We start from the raw sequence: 12054 nt of genomic DNA, 5'->3' as shown, positions 1-12054 counted from the left end.
GTCCGGAAGCCTACCCCATGTTTGTCTCCTAATCAGTCTGCTTTCTGGCCTTGCCCTCACCTGGGTCTCTCCATACCTCGAGGGCAATGACCTGTTACTGGGGAACTTCAACGGCTTTATCCAAGCCCTGGAGGGCATGTTCGGGGACCAGAATCAGGCCCATTCCGCTGAGCTGTCCCTGCAGATACTGTGGCAAAGGTCATGATCCATCGCTGAGTTTGCGGCCGAGTTCTGGTGCCTTGCGGCAGACACCCTGTGGAACGAGGCTGCCCAGAGGTTTTATTTCTGCCTTGGTCTGCACCCCAATATCAAGGATGAGTTGGCCCGAGTTACCCCGCCTGTTGCACTAATCGAATTGATTTGGAAAGGTCCGATCCGCTCTGGAGTGATCTGGAGACCTGAACCACCTCGGATCTGTGCTTCGGAGGTCCGAATCACCCCGATCTGCTTCAGATTTGGGATTACGATCTGAGGCAGTGCACATCCCTAGTAGAGACTCAAGGCTTCTTCTGGCTTCCTGAGATCAACAAGAAGATTGTTGCTGCATTCAATGGGAGCAGAACTGCAGGATGTGGCAGCAGCAAAGCCCATCAGTGGGCAGCCTATGGGTGGACTTGCATTACATTGAAGTTAAGGCATGGTCTGTATAGGACCTTACCAAGAAGAGCATACTGTCTCTTGGGCAGCAGAACAAGGCAATCTTGAAGGCTGTTGTGAAGCCAAACATCCAAGGACAAAACATCACCAGAGACTGACTGCTGTGGCTTCTTTTTCCAGGACCCTGCAGGCCAACCTTTGTCACCCTGTGCCCGGCTCATGTAAATTTGCTAATTACTCGAGCAAAAGGAGTGGCTGCGTGCCACTGTGTTTGTCTTCCACTGAATAGGATTAGGGACTCTGACACAAGTGATTAATCACCATGCTGCAGACACAGAGAACATGTCACCTCCAAACAGAGAGCAGCCACAATCTTCGCCAAACAGCTGCTCGTTCCTGATATCAAACTTTCCTGATCTCTGCCTCTTCTGTCTGCTCTCTTTTCTCTGAGCAAAAAGCTTCAACCTCATCAAACCAAGCCTGAACCCACAGGCAGCACCGTGCTGAGTGGTAACTATTTCTCAGTGGTGAACATGGATGAGAACAGAGTGCTAGCAAAAGAGGAACCCCTCTGTCATCATGGCAACTTCTTGTGTTTGCAGGAAGTGGTGCTAAGATCCTTCATTGCACCAAATAGAACAATGATGTGGGGGCAGGATTGCCCCCTGTATCTGCACACTGACCCAAGAGGGTGAAGCTAAAGAGGCGGTTATCAGCCTCCTTTGGCATTCAGCTCAGTGCCCACCCATGATTTGTGTGCAGGTATGACCCATTGCCATGGGTCTAGTAGGAGTTACTTGCCTGGAGATCACATTGGCACAAGAGAGACTGCTTTTCTGACTGTTCTGTATTGTTATATAGGGGGAATTTGTAGGTACTGCATGGTGAGGCCTAACTGGAAGAGCTGGAAGCATCTAATTCAACATCCATGGTGTGGAAAGGACCCTTGTTGGGACTTGCTTGGGTCACACACCCAGAGTCATGCTTCCTTGATACCAAAGATCATGACCAGGTGGTCTGCTTCTGCCTTAGGGGCAGAATTAGGCTTGCCCTCAACAAAATCAAGGGGAAGTTGCAAGGTACTTCCTCTGCCATTAGCTCTCCCAACTCCAGGGATTCCTGGATGAGACGGATTATCTAGATCCATTTCAATCTGGCTTCAGACCTGGTTATGGGACAGAGACAGCTTTGGTTGCCTTGGTGGATGACCTACTCCAGGAACTGGAGGGGGGGACTGTGTCCCTGTTGGTTCTGCTAGACCTCTCAGTGGCATTCAATACCATCGACCATGGTATTCTTCTTGGTCACCTTGCTAGGATGGGACTTGAAGGCACTGTTTTACAGTGGTTCCATTCCTTCCTGGACAGGTGGACCCAGAAGGTAGTGGTGGTGGGACTCCTGTTTGACTCCTTGGCCATTGGCCTGTGGTGTCCCTCAGGGTTTGGTTTTGTGCCCCATGCTATTTGGCATATATATGAAACTGTTGTGAGAGGTTATCTGGAGTTTTGGTGTGCAGTGCCACCAATATGCTGATGACACCCAACCCTACTACTGTAGTACTTACAGATTGAAAGTCACTTTGTTACTTTAGGAACATAAAATGTAATTATGTCCAAGCTGGTTTGGCATAAAATTATTACATTTGGTATATTAAAAGTACAGTGTATTCAAACAATTATTACAAATTTAATTTACTTTTTTAAATGTTATTAATTTTTTTGGTAACAAATGGAGCTACAAGCTCCTGAACGGTTAGGAACATTTGAACTGTAAGGAACCTCTTTGGTTCTGCCAGTTTATGAGGAGCAGGCAAAAAACAATTTTTTAAAAACGACAACAGAAGAAACCACTAACATTAGTAACAAAGAACACTATTTATGTCTCCGCTAGTCCTCCAGTGTCAAGACATAAATCCCACATTCCCATAAAAAGAATTGAGGAAAAAGTGGGGGACCAAGATTCAATGAATATGCATGACATTTAATCAGACTCATTTCCTGAGCTATAGCTATCACTATCAGTTTCAGTCTCTGCTTCAGGGGCAGTGGTGCCCCCTAGTGACAGAAATGCATCTTCCTCTTGCATTTGAGAGGTGTAGTCTCAGTTTGCAACCTAGGACTTGCTTGTCCTTGGTGCACAGACATTGTAATAATCGGATACTGTAGTTTTTAGAAATCATTTGGAGAAATAAATATCTGAACACCTTGTCTTAAACATTTTATTCATCATGCTATAATCCCGTAATCCATTTTTCTTCATTTTTTCAATTTTTTGGGGAAAAAACAAAAAAGGCTTCAGGAAAAAACGGGGGGGGGGAATGGGTTTTCTTTCCAAATTTCCTGGTTTTTTTCTGGGCCTTCACATCTCCACGTTGGACCTGGCCACAGTGACACATGCCTTAGCTACATTCTGATTGGATTACTGTAACACACTACGTGGGGCACAGGTCTGCAGCTTGGGTGTACTTCTGGATTCAGCCCTGAGCCTGGATGCCCAGGTTTCGGCAGTGGCCAGGAGTGCATTTGCACAGTTAAAGCTAGTGCGCCAGCTGCGCCCGTTCCTAGAGATGTCGGACCTGGCCTTGGTGACACATGCCTTAGTTACATCCCGATTGGATTACTGTTAACGCGCTCTACATGGGGCTGCCTTTAAAGAGTATTTAGAAACTCCAGCTGGTTCGAAGAGCTGCAGCCAGATTGCTGACAGGGGCTGGTTACAGGAAGCACACAATTCCCCTGTTAAAACAGCTCCACTGGCTTCCAGTCTGTTTCCGGGCACAATTCAAAGTGCTGGTTATGACCTGTAACGCCCTATATGGCTCTGTTCCAGGTTATCTGAAAGACCGTATTCTCCCATACAAGCCTGCCTGTGCTTTAAGATCTTCAGGGGAAGCCCTTCTCTCAGTCCCACCACCATCACAGGAGCACCTGGTGGGAACACAGGGGAGGGCCTTCTTGGAGGCTGCTCCAGTGCTCTGGATCTCTCTTCCCAGGAAAGCTAAACGGGCTCCCTCCCTGACGTGCTTTAGGAGGCAGGCAAAGACTTTTTTTTGTTCCGGCAGGCCTTTGGTGAATGTTCTGGACCTCCGTCTGTGCCAAGGACTTTTAAAATTGTAATTTTAAATGTTTAAATGTTTTAATATTGGAATATGTTTAATATAGTTTTAATTTTTGTATATCTCTATATGTTTTAAATATATATGTTTTAAATTAATACCCACAAAAGGTGGGTAATAATAATAATAATAATAATAATAATAATAATAATAATAATAATAATAATTCACACACAGGTTACAGTATTCATGCATATTTCCCATGTTTTATTTAACAAAGTTGTGTCCTAGTTAACTCAGTGCACCATTCATATTCTGTACCCCCCAAAATCCAAGTCAGTGGAAATAATTTTCACAAACATTCACCAGTGTCCTACAAACATACTCTGATGTAATATGTGTGGCAGTTGATCCTAGCAGTTGATCCCAGATTGAATGTGTGAACTAGTCTTGAGCATGGGTAGTCTCACCATAGACTAGAATGGGTAGGTCCAGTAGAGGCCGGTGGCTCTGATTTCAGTGCAGCCCCACCAAAATCAGGGCCACCGGCCTCCACTGGATAGGGCCAGATTGGCTTCTCCTCAAGGCTACTGTGTGGACCAGTTGCTTGGTCCAATGGCCAACAAGCTGATTCTGTTCCTAATGGAATTGTCATGTCAATCCTTATTCTATGATGATAATGGACAAATCTATCAATGACTATTAGCCATGGCAATAGAAATGTCTGTCTGTCTTCATCTTGCCCTCTTTGTGAGTTTCCCAGCAGCATGACTGGCCATTGTTGGAGAAAGAGTATTGGACTAGATGGACCTTTGGTCTAAGTGCTCCAGAAAAGCAGCTTGCATGTTTCTGTTCTTGGATTTGTGTACTTTGCAGATTTACAAAAAGTTACTAGGGCTGCGATCTGCTTCGTTTTGGGTCATAGAAGCGGGAGCGGAGTGACCCGATTCACCTCTGCCAAAGGTGGAGGTGAATCGGGTTGAGGGGCAGTGGAGCAACGCAGAGCTGTTTGCTCATTTGCGGAGCGTTCCATGATTTTTCGGAGCTCCATCCGCCATTTTGGACTCCCCCCCCCCAATAGGATTGCATTGGGTGAAAAATCGCCTATAACTTTTCTTTTTAAAGGTAGTTTCCTGAAAATTAGTGTGCTTAGACATTGATGATTGGGGGTAATTTGTGTCGATTTTCAAAAACATACGTTCAGCGCTTGGGTTGCTATTAATTTTTATTGAATGGTTAAAAGCGGGAGGGGGGAACCTTTTTCCCCCAGCATTGATAGACAGGTTCATCTCCCAATCATGATAAGTGATCAGCCCATGTGAAGCATCCGCCAATCCCAATGTTGGAGGGGGGGGAATAAACAAAAAGGGATACTGAGTAACTTTTCTTTCTTTGTCTTTGGCTTGGACTTTTTTCAGTGTGTAGTGGATTGGTGAAGCAGTAGTCCAAGCAAACTCACACACAACCTTAAATAATATACAAAGTAAAATAACAGATAGGCAACACAGCACTGCAAGGTACCCACCATAACCTTGGTGAACAACTGAATAGAAGTGGTGCAAGTGGATGATGTGCTGTACGGCATGTGGACGTGCCCAGTGCCCACTGCCCTTGAGGGTCATCAGAGCCCTCCAAAGGGAAAACAGTGGAAACCAATGAGTTGGACAAGTTGATGTGTGACGTGGCTTCTCAAAGGCAGGCACCTAGCCAGGACCAGCCAAACGACAGAGAGGTGGTGGCGCAGTCCACTGGGCACGTCCACTTTCCCATACTGGTCAGTCAGCCTTTTTGTTCTATAGTAATAATAGTTGTTGTTGTTGTTGTTATGATGATGATGATGATGATTTAAGAATGGCTGTGTGGTCAATCAACTCTGAAGCAAGAGCACAAAGCTGTACTGTTATCCTGCTAGCCTCCTATTATTTATGGGATGCAAAGGCATCTCTCTGTGCTGTTCCCGCCTCACAGGGCTGGTTTGTGTTTCTGCCTTTGAATGGCCTGGAAACAATCCTTGGCTCACTGGCTTGTACCTGCAGAGCTGCCTGCCTCCCTGGGTTCCCGCATTGTGGGTTAGCCGCATCTGATGGGATTTACCCACAGATGTATTGCTTACTTGTGCATTGCATAGCACCTACCTGCCAGCCTCCTCCACCTCTCTGCCTGCCTCTCTGCCCTCCTGATGCCAGGGAGATGTAGATGGGCTGTGTGGGTCAACCCCACAAGCCTATATCATGCTTGCTCCCAGTGCTTCAGGGGCATAGCCGCCTGCTGCCTCTCCTCATCTGTGCTCGCCTCAGAGGGCTGGTTTGTGCGTGTCTTGCTTTGACTCAGGGCATTAGTCCTTCCTTCCTCGTCCTAAAAAGGCAGCTGCATTTTGCTGCTGCCATGATCGCTGAATCCTCTGCGACAATGTAGGCTCATTATTACTATTGTTGTTGTTATTACAATTATTGGCTGGGCTTACTCTGGAGTGTGTGAACTGTGACGGAGCCTGAAAGGATCGTCTATTCAACGGCATCTCTGTTTGAAGTGTGTGAGTGCATCTTGAAAAACCAACACATTATAGCACTTTGAAATGAGTGGATGGCATGAAAGAAATTAAGTTAGAAGTATTGTGACCCCAGAGTGGCAATGCAAGGTTTGAGTTGTTTGTTTATCCCATGACTGTGCTGTACGCTCACCCAGTTTAATAATTTTCTATCTTGAAGTTCCCTGTGTTCATTTTTGAAGTGGTTAACCTGAAAGGAAGATTCTGATTTAGGTTTAACTTTAAAAATTCCCCCCAAATCAGGGCATGATCCCATTTCCTTCAAAATTGGCATGAATAAGGATGTATTTAGAATCTCTCCTGGTGCCCATTTTCATGTTTCTAACTTAAAAACTAAAAAAGTTATAGGTGTTTGACATTTTCAATGCAAGTCTATGGGGGGGGAGAAGCGGAATGTTAGGGTTTTTTCTTTTGAAACAGAGTGACACAGTGGATTCACCCTTTAAACCTATGAGCTGGAACAAATTTCTTACGCTAGGTTTAAGGATGAGTAGCTTTACTTTTCATATTAGCAGCATATGAACAACTTGTATTCCTTTCATACATATAGTTCTAAGTTACATTCTTTTCCTCTGCAAAGAGTCCTTTTTCCTTCTTTCCTTTGTAAAAGTCTTTCTTGAATACCTTTAGGCTGAACTTGCTTGAGGTCTTCGCTCTTGCAGCCACCGAACGACGAGATAACAGCTTCCCAAACAAACTCCCACAGCAGCATGTACATTCCACCTCCTATTCACTTCCGCATACTACTCTGTTTGAGACACTCGCCTATTTAAATGGTTAACAGGCTGACACGGAATGATTCAGCGTTTCTTGTGCCTTAATTTTAAAGACCTGCTTTTAGATTGGTTCAATCTTTTGCCTAATTCATTCTTCAGTGAATTTATTCTTTGTAAAATTACACATACAATACAAATACTAACACGGAATTCCAGATCCAGATCCGCCACGGAGGGGAACTGAGGCGGATCATCCCAAAGTGTAGCAGACCCAATCTGAAAGTTGCGGATCGGGATACAGAGCGGATCAGGGGAGTCCGTGCGCAGCCCTAGAAAATACCAAAAGAAACAAGTAAATCAAAAGAAAACTTTTATTTGTTCTGGGGGGTGGGGGTGGGGGGTTCCGGGTTTTTTTTAAAACAGATTCTTGTATTAGAGGGTAATGATTGAATTTATTTATTTATTTAGAATGTAAACTTGCCAAAGGAGGATTAAAATAAATAAATTGTGGGTGAAGATTTTAAGAATGCCCAGCATAATCTGGGCAGAGTTGTAAAAGAACTTCATAATATTCCCAGATTATGCTGGGGAATAATTCTGTCCCTTTCTTTCTGCTGCTGCCTCATGATCCCCTGATGCACTTTTGGAGACAGATGTGGCAAGTCTATTTCTTGAGGGGGAAGAGAGTCCAGAAACCTACCTGCTCTCTACTCTATCCCATTATGAAGAGCTACCAGAAGTCTCTGCCGCCTAAAGCCCAGTCATGTGGGATACTTGTGTTTGCTCAGTGCTAAGAGAAAAGCATCCTGCACTTGCTCAAGGCGCTCCATTTAATATTACACCCCATGCTTCAAGGTTGGGCCCTTGTATTACTCCTCAAGCAGGTCCTGGAGCTACTATCTAGGGAGCTCTCTTCCATATTAAACTTTGGAAACTGGGCATGCTTATAATGTGAATTTATTATTTCCATTTGATAAGTGGCATCATCATTATTATTATTATTATTATTATTATTATTATTATTATTATTATTATTATTATTACATTTTTTTGTTTTATGTATGAGTACCAAAGAGCTCAGCTGCCTAGACTATCTTATGAATACTGTTTCGAAGCATGGAGAGGATTGTGGATTCGGTTGCATCACCCCTTGCTTTGGTCCACTCTTGCTCCTGTTCCACGCCTGCCTCTGCTCCCACGTCCCCCCCCCACAGGTGGAAATGAGGAACCAGCAGGAAACCTCTAGCGAAGGCTGCAGCCTTTGAATGAGCCATTGCTTTGACCTTGTGGAAGGAGCGCCGAAGGCATATTGCCCCTCCCTGCTGGTGCCTCGCGCAACATGCTGTCACTCAGGCAAGCAACGTTCTTAATGGGTTTGTGGGAAAGGCCTGTCCGGCCTTTCCATCTGCTGGCTCTCGTCACAAAGCACCGGCTCAACAGACGACATTCCCGTGAATTATTTAGCTAGCTAAATCTTCCTGCATCTCACATCTTTAGTCCATCTGTTAGCTGGGACCTTGCCTTTCTGTAGGAACTGTCCTTTATGCATGCCGGCATCTGTCAGCAGTGCAGTTGCCTCTTTTATTCATGATCTTCTGTGGGAGATGGTACAAGCTGCAGCAATGCCACGCTCCTGGTATGCATTTCATTTTAATGGAAGATTACATGACTGGGGCCCACTTTATTACCTCTCGCCCTGCACATCCATCCATCACAGCCCCATTCGCTGAGCTTGCACTGGGATGTTGGCCATCAGCAGCTGCTGCAGAGTCCTTTCATGCAACCCTCCCCTCCCCCTCCCCCTTCAAGCCAGCATAAAAATGCATTGCCTGTTAAAGGAAGGAAGGAAGGAAGGAAAGAAAGAAAGAAACCAAGGAGGGCAGTGCATGTGTGGGGCAGGTGGGGGAGACTGGGGAAGGATTGTCACTCTACTGCAGCCACCACAGAGCTAAAAGGAATTTGTCCTGGTTGCTTGGCATATGGGAAAGAGCTCAGGCAAATGCAGAAGTGGTGGGCTCTGAGTTGGCACAAAACAATGCAAGACAATATTCAGAGTCATTTCTGTCATGTTGATACACGGACATTTCCCAATAGAGTTGGACAAGAGCACCTTCCCAATGTGGGCAAAGGCTAAAGGGAGGGGTGGGAGTAAAGGGTCTTTTAGTTTAGGGATGGGTGGGAGTAAAGGGTCTTTGCTCGTGATAGTAGAACTTGAGATCACCCAATGAAGCTGATTGGCAGTAACATCAGGATAGACGAAAGAAAGTGCTTTTACACACTACACATAGTTAACTTACGGAATTCACTATAAGAAGACATAGCAATGCCCTCAAGCTTAAATAACGTTTTTAAAGGATTAGGCTTATTCCTAGAGCATAGGGCGGATCCACACGTCGTTCCGAAATCGCTTCAGGTCGCCTTTTTTAAGAACGTTCCTATATGAGGCGGCTCTTTCTTATTGCTTGATGCGGCTTTTCTTTCGTTTTGTTTCGTCTGAGCGGTTCACACTTCTGTCCCTTCTGTCCCTTCTGTCCCAAGTGGGCGTTTCTTAGGGGCTGGCTTTGGGGGATGCTTGTGACGTTCTCTCTTGCTCCCCCCCTTTTTAAAAAATTCCTCCAAACCCAGAATTCTCTGTTTGGTCGTTCGTTGTGATCTTTGTGGAGAAGATGGATAGCCAAATGGAGTTAGTCAGCATCATGGCTGTTTCCATCAATTTACTCCTATGTGCTCTTCGAGCACTGTCTGTGATCGAGGATGATTACCATCGTCGCCGCTCGCGACTCCTTAAAATAATGAACATGCACCAGAGACGGAGGATGCTGTTCTTGCAGCAGCTGGAGCAGGAGAGGAACTTTGTGGTTTTAGGCACCGAGTTCATTCATCTCCCTGCTTTTTTCAGACGCTACTGGGTCCGTCCCAGTAGCAAGGACTGGTGGGAGAATTTAGTTCTGAAAGTATGGAATGACGAAAGGTGGATCGAGAGCTTCAGGGTGACTCGAGCCACGCTGTTTGAAATCGTTGCTGAGCTGACTCCTGCACTCCAGAGGAACCAGACGGCCATGAGGCAGCCGCTTTCAGTGGCTAAGCGTGTGGCAATTGCTATTTGGAAGCTGGCTAACCCGGGGTTCTATAAAAATGCAGCAGAGCAGTTTGGGGTTGGCCGCTCAACAGTTGGCGAGGTCTTTGTTGAAGTGTGCTTGGCAATGGAGCTAGTTCTTCTTCGTCGCACAGTCTATCTTGGCGATCATCGAAAGGTATTTTTTATTTCTTCTAAGAAGAATTGGATGCACAAGTGAAAATGACGTTCAATTTTCCTCAGTGTTTCGGCATTCCCTTTTTGTAATTTTTTTTTAATTGTTCTGACCTATGCGCATGAGTGCATATTCATTTAATAGGCTCTTTACAGAGCGCAGCAGAGTGCGTGTACAGTGTACAGCCGCAGAGCACTGGAAAGTGTGCTTTGAACTCTATAGGCAAAGCTCAATTCTGGCGTGAAAAGCAGCCTCCATTTTTCCGCTTCACCTATCCAGCCAGGGATGGGGGATGGGGCAGGTATCCATTTTCCTCAGCCTTCCCTCTTTTGCCATTCCCAGTTGTAATTCTTTTTTTCAAGTGTTCTGACCTATGCGCATAGGTGCATATACGTTTAATATTCTCCTTACAGAGCGCAGGCAAGTGTGCTTTGAACTCTATAGGCAAAGCCCCAAATCCGGCGCGAAAAGCAGCCTCCATTTTTCCACTTCACCTATCCAGCCAGGGATGGGGGATGGGGCAGGTATCCATTTTCCTCAGCCTTCCCTCTTTCGCCATTCCCAGTTGTAATTCTTTTTTCAAGTGTTCTGACCTATGTGCATAGGTGCATATTCGTTTAATAACATTATCTATGTTAACATTACTGGTGGTTTAAAAATTGACTATCATTTTTAAATACAGGTAATGAACCTGCGGAGCCACCGATGGATGCCATATTGAAATAGTTTGTCCCATAAGGCAAGGCAACGATTTCATCAATCGCAAAAACTATTATTCCATGATTCTGCAGGGGACTACGGACCACACTGGCCGCTTCACCCATATTGACGTGGGGTGGAGTGGAAGGAACCACAATGCCCATGTATTCAGAAATTCATCCCTCTTTGAGGCAATGGATGCAGGACTTTTTTGCCCCTCAAATGAGGTCTGGAGAATTGGGGACGTCGTGCCGCCTTTCATTGTTGCTGATGGGGCTTATCCGTTGCGAAAATGGCTTATGAAGCCCTATGGTGGTAACCTTGAGCCACCGCAAGCTCACTTCAACTACTGCCTCAGCCATGCCCGGAACGTGGTCGAACGTGCCTTTGGGAGGCTGAAGAGCAGATGGCGGTGCCTCAGTTCTCGGTTGGAAGTGGCGGAGGAAAATGTTCCCTCAGTTATAACTGAAAGGGAAAGTACATGCTTTCCCTTTCAGGCACATCAACCGTCCCACCTCCTGCAGCTGAGCAGTCAGGGGAATCCTCGGGGACAACAAATGAGCCAGTGCTTCAGGCTGTCCTTCGGCTGGAGGCTTCTTTTCACACAAGTAAATTTTTTTTTTTTAAAAAAAAAAATTAAAGTGTGAATTGTCAATAACCACTTTCCTGCATGGAATAGTAACGGTTATACTTACTCTATTCATAGTGCGTCGCTTGGAAAGGAGAGTCTCCATATTAGAGGAGGAAAATAGGCAGCTGAGACACACCATCGGGCTGCAAGCGGGTCCAGCAGCACAAGCCCCTCCAAATTGATCACGTATAAATAACTTTTTTTTGTAAATAATAGTTTTTATTGTAAAAAATAACTTTATTATGTTGTTATAAAGAAAAGAAAGAAATGTACAGTATAAAAAAATCATATGACCTTGCAGTTAAAAAATAGTTGTTGCAAAGAAAACATAAACGTGTTCTCTCCTTTATTGTAGTTATAATACTTACAATGCAGTAAAGCAGAACTTTTAAAGAGTAACAGTAACACTTTTGACTTCTAGGCCTTAAAACCCTAACTTAATTTTTAAAAAAACAAAATTAGAACTATTACAGTAGAACCACAGTTTAAACAAAGCATTTACCAACTCCATAAACATTTAACACGTTTAAAGTGGTTAGATGACTAATATTAAAGTG

General features: G+C 45.0%; 1 protein-coding gene across 1 annotated transcript; it reads left to right on the top strand.

Moving 5' to 3' along the window:
* The first annotated feature begins 7168 nt into the window (after positions 1–7168).
* On the top strand, positions 7169–11640 carry LOC134392483 (uncharacterized). The gene is made up of 3 exons (XM_063116853.1): positions 7169–7268; positions 10850–11474; positions 11573–11640. Exons 2-3 carry the CDS (start codon positions 10947–10949, stop codon positions 11603–11605), a joined length of 561 nt encoding a protein of 186 aa, XP_062972923.1. The 5' UTR covers positions 7169–7268; positions 10850–10946; the 3' UTR covers positions 11606–11640.
* Positions 11641–12054: the final 414 nt, after the last annotated feature.

This window comes from Elgaria multicarinata, chromosome 1 (genome assembly GCF_023053635.1).
Source record: "Elgaria multicarinata webbii isolate HBS135686 ecotype San Diego chromosome 1, rElgMul1.1.pri, whole genome shotgun sequence".
Classification (NCBI taxonomy): domain Eukaryota; kingdom Metazoa; phylum Chordata; class Lepidosauria; order Squamata; family Anguidae; genus Elgaria; species Elgaria multicarinata.
Note: the sequence above shows the minus strand (reverse complement) of the source record. Positions and strands in the feature narration are given on the sequence as shown.